Source organism: Trachurus japonicus, chromosome 10 (assembly GCF_045865225.1).
Source record: "Trachurus japonicus isolate A0001 chromosome 10, Traja_1.0".
In the NCBI taxonomy this organism is placed as follows: domain Eukaryota; kingdom Metazoa; phylum Chordata; class Actinopteri; order Carangiformes; family Carangidae; genus Trachurus; species Trachurus japonicus.
Window position 1 is genome coordinate 18,528,451 of NC_140916.1, and position 17,178 is coordinate 18,545,628.

Below are 17,178 nucleotides of genomic sequence, written 5' to 3' on the forward strand. Positions count from 1 at the left end.
CAAAAACAATTATATTTTTACGGAGAAATTGATTTAAGCTGTCTTCATCGTTCAGCCTTACAAAGAGAAGGGTGTACAGTATTTTCATTTTTACATACTGAACATGTTTGCATAAGACAGTTGGCGAAATTGCTACTGACATGATAGGGAAAAACGTACAGGAGAGCAGTAAAACGTACCGGGCAGTTAATTTGATCTACAGATACTGAACACCACTGTGAGGCTCACAGCAGATGAATTCCCCAATTTGTTTCTCCATAGTCATTAGTCTATAATGTGGAGCAAATAACTTTAAAGGCCCTAAAAATATGTCACTGACTTGCATGTGTCATAAAGTCTGTTTCATGAGCAGTATCAAGGCAATGAGCTTTTGTTCTCTTTCAGTTCACTTATTACCTGCAGTGCACACAAATTATGAAAATACAGTATGTTATCAAAATAAGTATTCGGGACATACTCTTGGTGAATATAATAAGAGTTTAGGACCCAGTAAAGTCTGAAGTATCTTTCATTGTACTACTACACTCTTTAAACGTGTCATCATTTATTTGGTAATTTTTTTTATACAAGGAACATCGCAGGGAAATTACTCAATCAGACATCAAAAAAGTCATGGTTTTTGAATTCTGACAAAAAAAAGGTTGACTTTTTGACATTAGTGTTTTCCAAATCTGCATTTGGGTTGGAATTCTGCGGATTTAAGGGGTCTGAGTCTGATATTTGAATTTCCACCAAAAAATAGGTGGCAGTGGCAGTTTGTTCACGTTGTTTGCTTACCAGTAATTAGAAACATCACAATACATTATTCACAATATATTACAGCATATTTCTTATTCTCACCTAAAACGACTCGTTATGATTTCAGACACCCCTGGAGGGGACTGTGCCATTTTTCCATTAGCCGAATGTCAAGTTTTTATTGCCTTCCTCTTATCAGTGCACAGCTCAAGTGTCTCTGCTCCTGAGCTTTGCACAAGCAAATTGAGAAACTGTAGGTAAATGTAATTTGTTCAATATGGTGTCCAGGGTACAGGTGCTGAATATTATCAAAATCCATGTGTGCTGAAGGCAAAATGTTGTCAGTGGTTAATAAAGTATATTTGTGTATAAGTGCTGTAGTTAGTGCACATGTGATATACCAAGTTTCTATTACTTTATCCAAACAAGATATTGTTTGTGTAACACTCGTATAGTTTCTTTATTTAAAATATGTGATCAAAATGTGGGCAATCTTGCTTTGACATATATCATATTTGACTATATAAACAAGACGGAAATGTGCTGTCAATATTATCACATTTAATGAACAAAGGGACAACTGCCATGCTCTGTGATACATATATACCTGAAACTTCCAATTGTGTTTGGAAGTATTTTTTGTACCGACAAATATTTAATTTGGTTAAATAAATGTTGGATTACATCTTATATTTTCCATGTCCTCTCTTTTTCATAGAGTGATTTGTTGTTGCTCTTCCTCATTCTGAATGTATATGTTATTAAAATTGCGAATCAATACTCTTAACAATTATTATTTAGTTATTTAGTAATTATGTCATTAATGCAAAGAATAGGCTATATGGTTCTATTTCCAGAACTGACTACATGATACCGTAAATTTCAATTAAAAAAATTAAGTGCATTTAGTATACAACAGTAATGTGGTGGTAGTAGTCTACTGTAAAATCATTGTAAAATACAGCAATTATTCAGTACATGGTATTATGACAGAGTAGTCAGAGAGCTGTAAAACTAAATGTGTTTAGTATATTACTGTTGATTTGCCTGGCAATCTTTTGTCCTACACACACACACACACACACACACACACGGACCACCCCCAGAGGCTGAAGAAAGAGTATTTAACCTGCAGGCTGTCTCAGTTATTTCACCAACGGAGAAACAGGCAACACTCATCGTGCTCAACGTGGAGGAAACCTTGTTGGTGAGACTGCTCAGAAGTGACTTGTCAGAGAGGTCTTAGACCAGTGTTTTTCAACCTTGGGGTCGGGACCCCATGTGGGGTCGTCTGAAATTGAAATGGGGTAGCCTGAAATGTCTGGTATTTGATACTCAAAAAAATTACTGATAAAAATATATATTTTTTTTACTAATTATTATTCTTTTTAAAATTCTGATTTAAAACACCACACACAATCTTAAACAACAGTATTCTATACTTTAACTTTCTCAAATATAAAGCGAGTTCAAATACTGTAAAATGCAGCATATGAAAATATCGGAGCTGGCTCATCTTGATTGAGGGCATGGGGTCGCCAGAAATGTGTGATGTCAAAATGGGGTCACAAGCCAAAAAAGGTTGGGAACCACTGTCTTAGACTGACCACTGTCTGACTGGCATCTCTGTCTCCATCACAGGTGGCCTACATACCGTCAGTTCTCAGGATGTCTCACAGGAAGATGCTGCGGTTCTCCACAGGAGCTCTGCTTCTTCTCCTACCCTGGTTCAGTGGCCTGGTCCTCGGCAGGGTCGTTGATAACTTTAATGATTGTAAAAATAATGATGGTGATACATTCTTTTACAACGGCAATGCACCGACAGGTATAACTGGAAATCAGTATCAGCCAATCTGCCAGCACTAAGAACCGCTTCGCCACCCTGTATGACCGTAACCGTCGTTCTGCACTGTACTCTGCATACATACTCAACCCTCCAGAATCTGGACGGGGCGGAAAACTATTGAGGAAAAATGGATGTATGAACCCCAGGTAAGATATAGGCAGGATACTGTTATTAGTCTTACAGATCATTTGTGTGAAAGTCACAAAGTCTTTTATTTTTTCTGAACATGACCCATCAAAATATTACTCGTTGGTTGTGAATTAAAAAAACAAAAACTTTTTTTTTTTCATCAGATCAATTTAGATAATAATAACATGGGATTTAATTATAGCCAACGATTACAGACAATAGAAAATATGAACTATCCAAGCATCAATTATCCATACTGTTTTGCCTTATAAAGGGTTATAATGGTAAAGTGATATCTTCTTCTTCTCTTTTAAGCTTGCAAACCGTAAGACAGGTGACCCAGCCATGCAACCCTTCCCAACTACAGACAGCAATGTGATTGATAGCCAGGCAGTGGTTGAGGACTACCAGGACTCATCAATCTACACCAGGGGCCATCTCGCCCCCTTCAGTCACCTGCACACAGAGGATGACCGTGTTTCCACCTTCACCTTGACAAACATTGTTCCTCAGCGGGAAGGGTCCAACGCAGGCCCCTGGAGCACACTGGAGAATGAGATAATTGAGTTAAAAAATGTCTGCCAAGGAAACATGTATGTGATCACTGGAGTCATGCCTGGAAATCAGTGGTTCAAGACCCAGACCAAGGTGGGAGGAAAGGACAAGGAGACAAACAAGGTGTCTATCCCCAAATACCTGTGGTCTGCCTACTGCTGTCCAAATCCCATCCCTAACCTCCCTGTGGATAAAAAGTCACTTTTCCCAACCCATGCTGCAGTGGGAAGCAATGTTGACCAAAAGCCAACAGGTGACACCGTGGGAGTCGAAGTAGAAGACTTTGTTGTAACACCAATGTCCTTGGCAGGGTTAGAGAAAATCCTGAAAAAAGAGCTGAAAATGCAAAATCTGAATCTGTTTGACAGGCAGTGTCAACAGCAGCAGTAACAAAGCGTGATGAGCTTTAGCAGGAGTCTGTTATCTTAACTGCAGTCACAGCCAGGGTGCCTATGGGAGTCAAAGTGCAGCACACCGCCCCCTGGTGTCTGCTCAGCCTCACTGCTGCTTTGCTGAATAAATGTTTAATCAAACTACTGTCTTGTCTCATGATGGTTGGAAATGAATAAACTAAAATGTGTGAAGAGTCGTGTGATGAATTGAAATATTTATTTCTTAATGACATGACCAAAACACAAACATACAAAACACCAAGCTGTCAATGATATTGTCAGAGAAAAACAAAGGCCGTAGCTCAGATTTTAACACGAGTGAATTACTGATAAAAAGATAAAAATGTACAATTTATTGATCATCATAAATAAGTACATACTTTGTACATAAAAATGACAACAACTCCAATTAAAATAGCTGGATGTCTGAGATTATCATTATTTCTCCTCCTACGGAGAAACACCATACAGAATTGTCTTGCTGTCTATTGGCTTCTTTACTTAGTCCACATTAAGAAATCATCCACACACGTATCCACTCCTCCACCTTCGAGTCCGTTTAACTTCTCATCCAGTCAGAGAGTAAGAAAAGAAACACAGAGAGTAAAAGGACCATGTGACAGTCACATTCATCACCTAAATTCTGCCACATTCAGCTCAAGTTCAGCACTTTTTTTCTTTCCAGTTCTGTCAACGATGTGAAGGGAGTGACTCTAAAAACACTGGTGGTTTTTCAGCTGCTCCACGTCGCTGAAGCCTCGTCCGCAGTTGGAGCATTGGAGCGCCGCCTTTTCACTGGTGTGTATGAGTTGGTGTCGCTTCAAGTACTCCACGCGACTGAAGCGCTTTCCGCACGCGTCGCACCCGTACGGACGTTCGCCCGTGTGGATCCGCTGGTGCCGCTCCAAGTTGCCGAGGCGGCTGAAGCTGCGTCCGCACTGCGGGCACCGGTGCGGCCTCTCGCCGGTGTGCACCAGATGATGCCGTTCCAGCGAGCGCGAGTGCGTGAAGCGCTTCCCGCAGATCTCGCAGCAGTGCGGCCGTTCGGCGGCGCAGGCGCACTCGTGGTTCTTGAGCGCCCAGGAGTGGCTGAAGGTGTTGCCGCAGTGGGCGCAGGGGTAGAGACCCTCCTCTCCGCTGCCCTGCATGTGGGCGCCCCCTAGTGGACACGGGTGCTCGTCCAGCTCGGCCTCGGAGGTGAAGCCTCCTCCGCACTGTGGGCAGAAGTGGAGCAGGTCCCCGGCGCCCTCCTCTTCCCCTCCGCTCTCCCCCACGCTCCCAGGAGCAGACAAGTGGGGGAGGGGGTCCGAGTCGCCCTGATCCATCCCGTCCGAGTCGGTCATGACTGTGACCGAATCGCCCTCCCTCAACTTCTTCGACCAGCCTATCCTCAGCTCCGCCGCTCCCACCCTCACGCTGTCCTTTATGACGCTTTGTCCTATGTGGTCTTCTCTCTGCAAGGTGGGGGGCTGCGGCTCCAGCTCGTCGTCCTGCTCCATTCCGTCCAGACCGATGTATTTGGGGGCCAAGCCGCCGCCTTGCACCGCCTTCGAGTCGGGGCTGACGGGCTGGGAACCCGTCATGGTGGCCTGCTCGCGCCCTCTCTCGGCCCTCAGCGCAGACTCCAGCCCCCTCAGCTCCTCCATGGTCATGCCGCTCTCCGACGGCTCCGTCGAGTCGACCTCCCAGTCCTCCTCGGCTCTGTCTCCTGGGTGCAGGGTCGGGGGGTGGTCTGACAGTTCGCCTGCGTAGGGAACAGGGGGAGCGGGAGAGATAGAAAGGAGGAGATGGTGAGAAAGTTGGCATGAGCAATCATTTCCACTTTTTTTTTTATTATTATTTTTTTTAGGGACTATCAGTTTCCAAGTATTTCAGCTATAACTTCCCCTCCCTCAATTAGTATATCCTGGGCAAATTACCATCGCTGTGAGCTCTGGAGCCGGCGTGGAGCTTCTGATTGGATGAGCCCATCTTCAACGCCTCCTTGATTAGCTGGAGAGAGGCGGGTTGATAGCCCTCTGTTTCAGGAAACTGCATAAACAAACAGATACAGGACAAACAACTGAAATCGGGGAATTCACACCGCATATTGATAAATTCATGAAAACTTAATGTGCAGCATTCATCAAAGCCACATTATGTCACATCAGAACTGAATTTGGGCTTAACGTTATTTTTCTTTGGAGCCATTTTAGTAGATTTCACAGGGAGGCTAATAACACATTCTGCATGCTATGAATATTCAAATACATAAAGAGGTATGAAAAGTGGATCTGTGCCCCGCCACTTGGTCATGTGGTGGAATAGCAAACAGCTTTTCACCTCTACTAGTAGTATTTCTACCTAAAAGCTCACTGCACTTGAGATGTGGAGAGCTCTACTCAACAGGCCCCTCTGGAAGCTAAATATCGAATCAACAGCCGTCCCTTCATCCGCCACATCGCTGCAGTGATTCGATGGCTCAAAAACACGAGCAGAACTCTCTGCGTCTCCGTGTGTTATCACTCTCGTTTCTCGTCTGTGTTCTGTTTCATTCTATATGAAGCTGCTGAGCAGTGCAGAGATGATGTGCCACTTTCTCCTCCTACTCCTCCTCCTCTGAGAAAGCCCGTCTCCCTCACCTCCTCTTTGATGTTGGCCGTCTCCTCCCCCTCACCGCTGAGGCTGCCCTCCCCTGCCTCGTCCTCCACCATCCCTCCTTCATCCTCTTCATCCCCGGGGAACTGGATGAGGTACATCTCCCTGGCCTCCTTCCCCCCTCTTCCTCCTGCTCCTGCTACCAGCCCCACAGCTCCTCCACTTCCTCCTCCTCCTCCTCCCCCACCGCTACCTCCTCCTTCCTCCCACACACCTCCAGGCCAGCCTTTGCCATAGGCTGCTGCCAGGGCCTTTTTTGACTTGCCTCCTGCGGAGAAGAGAGGAAGACGAAGGAAGGGTGGGAGGGAGGTTGAGAGATGAAGGAGAAAGTGAGGAGGAAGAGGAGGAGGAGGAGGAGGGGGCAGAAGAAAGGGAGGGAGCAGGGAGACAGGAAGGAGAGAGAATGAAATATGAGGGGGAGAGATAAGTGGGAGGAGATGATTGCAAGGCCAGAAAAGAAAGATGAAGGAGAAAAGAGGGTGGAGAAGTAGGAGATGAGGAGGGGGTGAGCAGCAGAGGAGAACAGGAGCAGAGCATAGGGTCGGGAGGGGGGAAAAGGGAGCAGGGGGAGGAGACGTGAACGTGATGAACGAGTGAAGAGAGAGGGGGCATAGAAGGACAAGAAAGTGGAAAGGAGACAAAAACACGTGACAGTGAAAAGAGGAGTGAAAGACAGAAGAGGGGGGGGGAGTGGGTAGGAGGAGGAGGAGGAGGAGGGGAGAGGATGAAGAGGTGGAAAGAGGAGAGAGACAGAGAAAGACAGAGAGAGGAGAAGTGGAAGTGGAGAGGGAGTGTGTAATTATCATGGTGGAGAGGAGCGGAAGAGGAGTGGGTGGAGGAGGAGGAGGAGGAGGAGGTGGGGGAGTGAGCGGAGGAGGGAGGGAGAGAGGGAGGAGGGAGTGTGTGTACAACGTGATGAAGGAGAGAACAGAGCAGGAGGAGGTGGGGGCGGGGAGAAAGGAAAGAAGGAGAGGGCGTGAAGGAGAGAGGAGCGGGAAGGGGAGGAGGTAAGAGTTGGAGAGACAGAGAGAGAGAAGTGAAGGAGGTGGGGGGAGGGAGAGGAGCAAGACAGGAAGGGAGGAGGGAGGAGGAGGAGGGAAGGAGAGAAAGAGAGAGAGTGCAAGAGCACAGAGGAGTGGGAGGGACAGAATGCAGAGAGAGAGAGAGAGAGGAGAGGGGGAGGTGAAGGACAGAGGGAGCGATCATGAAGAGGAGGCGGAGGAGGAAGGGAGGCGGGAGGAGGGAGGGGGAGGGAGAGAGGAAGGAGGGAGGGAGAGAGAGATCAGCTCTTGCCAGATGGTTTCCAACAAAACAAGTGCGTCTTCACATAAGCCCTGACTGCATAGTAAGAACCCTGTTTCTCATTTTAAAAAAAGAGAAAAACACACACACACAATCACAGTGAAACATGTGGGCTGGTTTAGCAGAAATGTGTCATTTCACTTTGATGGTAGATCTACCTCATGTGCCACAATCTAGAGATGATGTAACCCTCCTTGTTGGGGTAGGAGGAGGAGGAGAAGCCATTATTAGAAATACTTACGGCTCATCTCAACTTTTCGTTTATGCCGCCTTCCTGCTCCTTTTCCTGCTCCTGCTCCTTTTCCCTCCTGCTGCTCCTCCTCCTCCTCCTCCTCCAGCCCGGCGTTGCGGCGGGTGGCCGCCCAGCCCATCCCGTACTTGCGCTCGTTTCTCAGCTTGTTCTCGGTGAGCCGGAGCCGCAGCTTGAGCGTCTCGTTCTCCTTCCTGTTGAGGGACAGCTCCACCAGGTAGCTGTTCACCGTCTCCTGGAACAGTTTGGTGATCTCGCACACCGAGGCTCGGATCAGGCTGTCCATCACGGCCGTCAGATGCGTCTCAAACGTGGTCACCGACTCCTCCATCATCGTGGCTGGTCGCCACCACCACCACGACCACCACCACGACGGGGTCACGGAGATTTTGAGATGAGGACCTGATGATGTTTGATTGACAGCTTCAGTTTGTTGTCGTCGTTACCATCGTTACATTTAACCCCCCGGTTATCCCCTCTGGGATCACAAAAGTTTCACAATGTTGTGATTAGCTAGTCTAACGTTACACCTCCGATCTAGACCTGACCCATAAATGTCAGTTTGAAAAAAACAAGTTCATGTCGATAGCAGCTAAGCTACATCTGGACAGCAAAGTGTGACAGGGCTCAACGAATCACGTAGTAACATAATTGTTATTCCTGTATAATTTATTTAAGAAATATACATTGCCAGTTTATATTAATTCTAATTTTAAAGTACAACAGTGATATTCTGGTTAAGTAAACAGCAAATAACACAACCCTAGTGAGGTAGCATTTTGGTAAACTTGTATTGATCGATACGGTAATGTTTGAGTGCGAGGGGAGCAGCAGCAGCAGCCTCCGTAAGGTTTTAAAGTGAATGTGCTAGCAGCAGCAGCCTGGCTAATCTAGCTTTTGTATACGCACCGTATGCGAGGAGGAGAAATCCGCGGGACCGACTTCAGCGAGAAACGGCGGCACTCGGTAACAATGTGACGGTTCACGGTCGAGCCTGGTCGTTGTTTGAGCGCAGAGACACGGTGACAAAGGAAAGAGCCATCCAACTTCTGCCCTCTCTCCCTCGCTCTCCCTCTCTGCCACTGTTTTCCTTCTCGCCTCCTTCGGGCACTGCTTGACGATGACTAGCGACGCACTGCGCATGCGCGGTACCGTAATTACCCTACACCGAGGAGCAGCCGCACCCTGAAAAGAGCACGCACACAGATTTCACCCATATCTTCCAGATTTGTGTAACCCCAAACCGCGATGTTAAGAAATGAAGGCGCTTCTGACGCCTAAATAAAGGCGGGTCTTCCGCTAGGTGAAGGTTGTGTTAAGCTATAAGTCAGAGTTTCATCACCACCAGCGTCTTCCGGGGTGGAGAACATGAGAGGCGCTGTGGTCACATGGTTGCGCAGCTTTCAGAAATAAGTAGGAGAAGAAGAAGGAGCAGGGCAACTGTCAGTCTGCATTTCCGCCTGTGTGAGTCGTAGCATCTGCATCGAGTGAGTGGGAGAAAGGAAGCGCTAAAAACCGGAGTAATCATGCCGATGTTTGTAGTGAGCACCAACGTGGCAAAGGGTGATGTGCCAGCGGCCCTGCTGTCCGAGGCCTCGGAGGAGCTGGCCAAGGCTATGGGCAAACCCGCACAGGTAGGCCAGACAGGGGTCGCCCGCTTAGCCCTGCAGAATCTATTCATAAAACTTAAGTCCCTGGCGTTGTTGTAGATTTAACTCTGCTGCACCAGCACCTGTACCCTGATCTCCAGTCAGTAGACATGAAATGCCTCTCTATGGCATGTGTAAGACTGGTATCTTCTTGTGCAATACTGCAGACACAATCTTGACCGTTATTTGTACAGAGTTGGGTTGATGATTGATTGATCAGTTAACTAATACTCAGGGTGCAAGTCTTCTAACAATGTTTTATGGATCATCCAATCATATTTAAAGATACTCTTAAATCTCAACGACAATTTCATGACAAAATCTGGATTTACATATATTAAGGGCTCCCACCAAAATAATAATCCACTATAAGTAGTTGTACTGTAATTTAAGCAGTTGAATTATGAATATATCGAGACCAACAATATAGTGATCCAAAGAAAATCATAGTTCCCTTTGGGGGATGTCTGAGTTATAATTCATGATTTTGAAACATTACACTATTTTTTTATGGTTTGTGTGTGCTGAAAATACAAAGTCACAGCTTCAAAAACTGACACCATACTGACACAATCAGTGCATTTCACTGTGGACTGACATCAGTTTCGTGTATCTATCCTTTTGTGTACTAGTACATAGCTGTGCACATCAACCCTGACCAAATGATGATGTTTGGAGGAAAAGGAGATCCCTGCGCACTCTGCTCCCTCACCAGTATTGGCAAGATCAGCGGTGCTCACAACAAGCAATACTCCAAACTCCTGTGTGGGCTCCTCAACAAACACCTGGGAATCTCTCCTGACAGGTAAGCACAGTTTGACAAGTAAATGTAGTAGTATTGAGACAGAGACACAGAAATTAAGACACTCCTGTATCTTTCATACCTTACTTACAGTTAATGTCCTATCTCATTAACCTAATTCTCTTTGTGTCTATTTCAGGATTTATATTAACTTTGTAGACATGGATGCCGCCAACGTGGCCTGGAACAACACAACCTTTGGCTGAGATGGAGGTCGACACACTGAAATAGAAGATCATTCCAGTACTTTCCACATGGATGAGCATAGTGAACAGTGACAGAATGAAAAAGCAGGCACTTGGTAATCCATTGGCCAATATGCTGTACAACTATGTTAAAAGCACTTAACTGGACCCTTTAGCTTTGCACTGAACCTTTCCGCTTTAAATGCAATAAAGCAAATCCTGTAGATCATGAATTTGTCTCTCCTCTCTTTGATTCTCTAGCCTCACTAAGAAACTGTATTTTTCAAGCAGGTTAATGTTGTAAGATTCAGCCCTGGAAAACATCCTTCAATTGACAATATCTTTTCCACAATTATTCTCTGAAAAGCACATGTGTAATGACTCCTTTCCTTTCAAATCTTCCAAGCCATGACAGTGAGTCATTATGCACAATATGAGGACCATACACCACAATTTGTCATAATTTATACCCCTGCTGAAAAAAGGCCTTTTTAGCCAGACAGAAAAGTTTTGCATGTTATGACTTGCAACCTCTCACTTTTCAATTAAGCCAAGGGTATAAAGTGAAGTGTTGCCTCACATCTGCCTCAAATATATTCTGTACCTCTCTGTCTAACATCTTGGTGGGATCAGCCTCACTGTGTGTGCTTTTTCTAAAAACCTCTATGCATGGAGTGGGTGACTGTCATTGCTCATGATGGCATTCATTTTTCTGAGCATCCTCACTCCAGCTACCTACTCAACCCCTTCCTGACTGATACCAGTGATGTTACTTGATTTTTTAATCAGCTAGTTCAATCTGTTCCTATCAGCTGTACGAGCACCATCACACTAAAAAACACAGCACTGGTCGCAAAGTTAAAAAAGCAGCACAACAGCGGTTTACAAATGTTAAAAGAGCTAGCCTTCTCAAAAATAGTCTCTGGCTCGAGGCAGTCTACAAAAAAGGCCAGAGACTATTACTGGAGTAATCATAATATGATTGTACAGCTTGTAACCATTCTGCTGAAGTAAAGAGTGATGACAATCAATCAGTTATTTAGCCTACTGTATTGTCAGTGGGACATGTTCATTTAATAGTCAGATATTTAGCATTTTCTTGTCACCTGTGGACAGTGAAATGCACATACACACTAAACATAGACTAAGTATATTGAAGTAGGCCACTGTCTTCACTGTGACATGCATTAACTTCATCTTGGACAGTTGCATGTGTAGCCTACATATACAGAGGAGGAGGAATGATAGCCTAAACTGACACCTAACTGTCATGGCAATATTTTCTGATTTAAAAAACAGTCTCCTACTTTGTGCAGTGAGTTTTGGTCCAGATGTGATGTGATACTGCTTCTTTGTACCCTCCTACCTAACTGCACCAGCTGTGTGTTGTAGCTTTATGTTCATTACTACTGTCCACCCTCATATTTAGCCTCCAGTTAAAACCATTGATCTATTATAATACATCCATGGTTAAAACGTGTAGGCACCTGGCTGGCTGCATCCGACCTCCTCGTTTTCATCACATCACCCGATGTCACCGCGTTTCCTTGTATAGTGGTTGCTATGGTAACTCGGCTGAGCAATAAATAGGAAAAAAACTAAAACAAAAATATATATACATACAACTTAACGTCTGTTCCTATTCCACCCAATGGCACGGTCATTTTTATTAATCTTTTTTTGTGTGGGGTAAATTGTAAATGATCAGACTGTAAAAGGAGTTGAGTAAAAATGACGTTGTAGTGACGCAGCCTTCCTGTTCCTCCTCCATGGCAGCCTGAGTAAAAAATGGCGGATAGACGACCGTCGTGCGCTGGCCTTTCGTTGGCTAGATAATTAGAAACAAAAGCAGTTTATTTGATATTAAAGCGTCAGGTGTGGGCAAGCGATCAGTGTAATGTGTGTGTGTGTGTTTGTGTGTGTTGCAGACAAAGTCACGGACCGTCAGTCATCCCAAAGTGCAGCGTTTGCGCCGCCTTAACGGTCAGTTACGAGTTACCCGCCATGTTTAACATCATTCATATCTGTAATTATTTTGTAACTTCTGAAGGTTTGGTCATTACCTTACAGCACGTGTTATATGAATGCATGTGCGTGTGGCAGTAACACAACTACCGCTCTGCTGTTAGTTCCTCCAAACAGTGCTAATTCAGTGGAAACACAGCTAGCGTTAGCTCACGGTAACGTTAATGCAAAGGTGGCAGCAGCAGGCTATCGAAATGAGTTCCTTCACTTGTCGTTGCTGATGAATTCCCCACTTGATGTAATATAAATATATGAAATTATTCATTCCACAGACCTAGATATGAAGTAATAGCTGTGAAGTGGGGTAATGGAAAGAGAGAGAGAGAGATAAAATTACACTCAAGTGACCCAGTCTTACCTATGCCTAACCTGAACTCATATGCATCTGTTTAGGGGTCAAGCAACTAAAGGACCAGTGCAGCAGCATCACACAGGACTGATCAACGACACCTGCAAACTGTTGCCAGCCATCTTCAATTATGACTGACTTTCTGACAAGAGGGTTCAGGGCCCAGCTGACCACAGCCATGGACTCAGTCCTGAGGAAGGCTCTGACTGACATAATGGTCATCTTTGAGAGCAGCCTCCATGACCATCAAATGGACATAGTGCAGAAAGGAGAGGAGATTGCTCACCTGAAGATAAAGTTACAGACAGCAGAAATCAAACTGAAAGACGGGGTGCAGGGCGGAGCTGAAGGAGGAGTAGAGACGAACAGAAAAGAAAAACCAACGAAAAAAGCACAAAAAGAGTCTGAAGTTGTTCCGAAGCCCTCTGGACAAAACTCCGAAGTTCCTGAGATTGATTTTGAAGGTACTGTGTAGCAGTGTGTTTTCCTATCTTTATTTTTTGTAATATTCTGTCACTTTGAATGGAAATAGGTTTTTGTGACTGTCAGAGGCAAAAAAAACTCACTATAGCAAACAAATCATCAAACATTACAACTTAAATGGAGATAACCTGTTCCATGTCATGGTGTGACAAGTAGTTTTAGGTGAATTCCAGTTATTTCCATTGCACAAAATATTGTAAATTGCAGTACAACTGTATAAGTTGCATGTGCATGTCAGTGTGAGTTTGAACTGTACAACACAATATTGTATGAGTTACATATGCAGCTTGATGATGTTTATGTCTTTGTTTTTTCATTTGGTTAGTGCCTGATGACTGGTGTGCTCCCCTGGGCTGTGACACCACAACCAAACCAGACGAAAATGTGTGTCCCAGTGTAAGACTGCGTCCACTGTTGATTCCACTGTGGCGAATCCCAATCATCAAGCAAGAGGTGTGTAACTGAGGTGGCTGCATCTGGCAGCATTTGATTTACAAGCAGAGAAAACTGCAGATGACAGCGTGATTATTTATGCTGATTGACGAGTCTGCACATCCTGTTGTGTTGTTGATTTTTTTTGTAAGCAGTTGATGGCAGAGTAATAATACAGAGCAATGTCAGTTCTGAGTGACAGGTGAAATGAGCAGCTGCAAATTTGATCCACTTACATCATTGATTTGTTGTATTGGAAACCATAATGGCTCTCAGGAGATGTTGCATCAGCCAGGGGCAAGAAGCTGACAGGTGTATAGTTTTTACAGGAAAGGCTGAAGCACTAATTTGTTCTGTATTGGCCGCCTGACACCTTTTCATCGCAGCCTGGATATATTTGTATTTTTTAAGCTGTTCTGTGTTCGGAAGAACTAGTCTACCCTCTTACATTTAGACAGACATAACTCCACATGTTGCTGTTTTCTTTCTTGCTTTTGCGGTTTCAATCATTAGTGATACAACCAATAATGTTTGTGTTTTAGGTGGCTAACTGTGACATTGACACCCACCAGCAAGGAACAGGTCTCAGGAGATCCACGAGAGGTGAGTTTTGTTCTTCGCTTATTGTCCCATTTATTATTTTGTGCTGAAAGTATTTGGTATTGACGAAGTGAAGACTGTAATTGCCTTCTCGTGTCCATGCTTACTTTAACTCTGATTCACTTATTGTTTTCACATACAGCTATTTTTTTGATCCCATAGGCCGCTTTTGTGAAGTGAAATACTTTCTTTGCTATCTTTTCTAATAAAAGGTTGAATGTCCTGTTATTCTTAATTAATGGGTTAGTTCATCAAAATTATTCAAATGTGCTGCACGTGGCTGTCTGTCCATGTACAGTGTTTCCTCTACATTCATTTATGAGTGGTGGGTCGCCATTCCTAAATCCTAGCCGCCGCTCCTTCAAATTTTATTATATTATTGTCGCAAATAAACCACCGCCGCATGTCTTCCGTTCATTTATCTCTGCATAGCGCCGTTTCTTATTGGCATTCACACACACAGAGAAGCACGCATGCATGACAGCAGTGCATGGTGAAAGCGAAACTTATTACGGTCCGATCGCCTCTTGTTCCTGACAGCCACAAGATTATAGGTTTAAGTTCAGCTCAATATTTTTTTTGAAAGTGTTTTATTCATGTTAGCTATGCTTTTTCATTCAGACATAGTTTGACATTGACGGTTTGTAATGTTTCTTTCACAGGCACCCTATTAAATGAGAGGCAGGAAGTCACTCGGGACAAAAGTTTACAAAAGAAGAAGCAAACAACGCGACGTAAACCAGTGAAAGGTGACATTAAAAAATTGCTCCAGGACATCAAAGACGAATATTCTTTACAAAAAGACGGGATAGTTCTTAGAAGAAGAGTGAGAAATTTAACAGGAGAGGAGCAAAGAAATACAAGGAAGAGAAGAAGAGAGGAAAAGGAAATCACAGCCGCTGAGTCAAAGCCTGTAGAACAGGAGACAGAGAAAGATAACAGAAAGAAGTATCCATGCAAATTCTGTACAAAGGTATTTGATACGGTGTTTGGTCGAGATGTGCACACTCGATCGCACAAAACGTGCAGAGGTTGCAAAAAAGAGTTCTCCTTTCCAAGTCTTCTCAGCTGTCATAAACGGTCTTGTGAAAAACTCAAGAAATTGTTAAAGAAGAAAGCAGAACGCACAAACCCTCCACAGCCTGAGTCCCACGATGAAGAGAAACCAACTCTAACAAACAAGAAACAGCCGCGCGACTCAAAGGAAAGTTTGCCTTCCTCTGACACCGAACCATCAGTCCCGAACAGTGAACCTACCACAACACTTACCTGTTCATTCTGCAACAAGTGGTTTACGTCACGCTGCAGGCTTTTGGACCATTTGCGTGTTCACACTGGGGAAAAACCGTTTATTTGCCCCGTGTGCCCGAAGAGGTTCCGCTTGAAGCAGATGCGCAAAAATCACGTAGCAAGAATGCACCCGAAACGAACAGATTCCACTGAGCCAAATGGAGACCTTGCGTGGACCAAACCTTTAGAGGACACTGAAGATAATCAACAGGATGTGATTCCTCCCAGTAAAGATTCAAGTCACACCGGCAACCATGTTAAGGAACAACGCAATCTGGTTGTGAAGCTCAAGAAGTACCCATGGCAAGCAAAGGGTGTGAAAAGCGCTAATGGTTTCAGCTGCTTATCGTGTCAAAAGTTAGTGACAACCAAGCGCGCCTTAAGGGAACACGTTCGCCTCCACACAGGAGAGAGGCCCGTCAAATGCGAGGAGTGCTCCGCAAAGTTTCGTACTGCTAAGCAGCTATACGTACACAAAAAAAAGATGCATATTCCTGGGGCGCAGGGTGTGAAGCGGCGGAAAAAAGGCAAATCAAAATTAAAGACACAATAAGCATTGTGTATAGTCGTAGAGAGGACTGGCCAAACGCCTACAAGGTTTGTGGAAAAGGCTTTATGATAAAACGACACCTCAGGAACCACATGGAGCGTGACCATAAAGAAACCGGTGTATAAATGAGATCAACTCAGCTGTGGACATTGAACATGGACACTATCATAATTTATTGTTTTGTTTTTGAAATATCACAGACAGTTCACATTATGAAAAGGACACAGTACTGTGATACTGAGACAAAAAGTAATAGAACTGATTCATTACAGTAAATCTTTAACCTGACAAAGCAGTACTTCATCACATTGATGCAAAGGTCATAAAATACCAATATTGCCTTAAATTAGACTTCACCACCACCTTGGAAACAAGCTGCACAACAACCTGCTAAGTATGCAGTATAAAGTGTATCTATCAAATTGCCCACCTCTGTTTTTGTTTTCACAAAATGACTGCTCACCTGAGAGTGGCAGGTGATTTATTTGGTTATAGACTCAACTTCTGGGAGCAGCCTTGCAATGTTGATTGTCCTGCTTTCATCAAATGTAATTGTTTTGCTGTGAAGTCTCTCCTGTTGTGTGACAGATCTCTAAAGAAAATGTTGCACCCACGCTTGAGTTACCTTGTTGTTTCAACTAATGCCTGAGTTTTGAAACTGTTCTTTCTAACAGGCCCAAACAGAATTTGTTTTATTGTTTATTACGTTTTGTATTGCTTTTCATCATTCAATAGTAGTAGTAACTTGTAGTAGTCTCCAGTAGTTCTATTTTCTCCAAAAGTTGTGTTGCTAGACAGAGACATTATCAACATTACATTGAATAAAAACCATATTTTATAGCTTGTCTTGTATATTATTGTATAATACGTTGTTTTGTTACGTGTGTATTTTACATTAAGAGATGGTGTACTACCTCGTTATTAAACTTTATGATAAATCTCAACGTGTATGTGTACAACATGA

General features: G+C 44.2%; 4 protein-coding genes across 4 annotated transcripts; 3 read left to right on the plus strand and 1 right to left on the minus strand.

The window, feature by feature from the left end:
- Window positions 1-2,431: 2,431 nt before the first annotated feature.
- Window positions 2,432-3,868, plus strand: LOC146979755 (uncharacterized). The gene is made up of 2 exons (XM_085789759.1): window positions 2,432-2,730; window positions 3,029-3,868. Exons 1-2 carry the CDS (start codon window positions 2,716-2,718, stop codon window positions 3,656-3,658), a joined length of 645 nt encoding a protein of 214 aa, XP_085645885.1. The 5' UTR covers window positions 2,432-2,715; the 3' UTR covers window positions 3,659-3,868.
- Window positions 3,861-8,982, minus strand: LOC146979756 (uncharacterized). The gene is made up of 5 exons (XM_085789758.1): window positions 8,759-8,982; window positions 7,841-8,251; window positions 6,282-6,565; window positions 5,580-5,691; window positions 3,861-5,404 (listed from the first exon to the last, which is right to left on the minus strand). Exons 2-5 carry the CDS (start codon window positions 8,181-8,183, stop codon window positions 4,374-4,376), a joined length of 1,770 nt encoding a protein of 589 aa, XP_085645884.1. The 5' UTR covers window positions 8,184-8,251; window positions 8,759-8,982; the 3' UTR covers window positions 3,861-4,373.
- Window positions 8,983-9,294: 312 nt separating this feature from the next.
- Window positions 9,295-10,718, plus strand: mif (macrophage migration inhibitory factor). Its single transcript, XM_085789760.1, has 3 exons — window positions 9,295-9,483; window positions 10,131-10,303; window positions 10,440-10,718. The coding sequence occupies exons 1-3, from the start codon at window positions 9,376-9,378 to the stop codon at window positions 10,504-10,506; spliced, it is 348 nt and encodes a 115-aa protein (XP_085645886.1). The 5' UTR covers window positions 9,295-9,375; the 3' UTR covers window positions 10,507-10,718.
- A 1,540-nt stretch (window positions 10,719-12,258) lies between these two features.
- Window positions 12,259-17,158, plus strand: LOC146979758 (uncharacterized). Its single transcript, XM_085789761.1, has 5 exons — window positions 12,259-12,468; window positions 12,904-13,323; window positions 13,668-13,795; window positions 14,317-14,377; window positions 15,037-17,158. The coding sequence occupies exons 2-5, from the start codon at window positions 12,990-12,992 to the stop codon at window positions 16,215-16,217; spliced, it is 1,704 nt and encodes a 567-aa protein (XP_085645887.1). The 5' UTR covers window positions 12,259-12,468; window positions 12,904-12,989; the 3' UTR covers window positions 16,218-17,158.
- The last annotated feature ends 20 nt before the right edge of the window (window positions 17,159-17,178 follow it).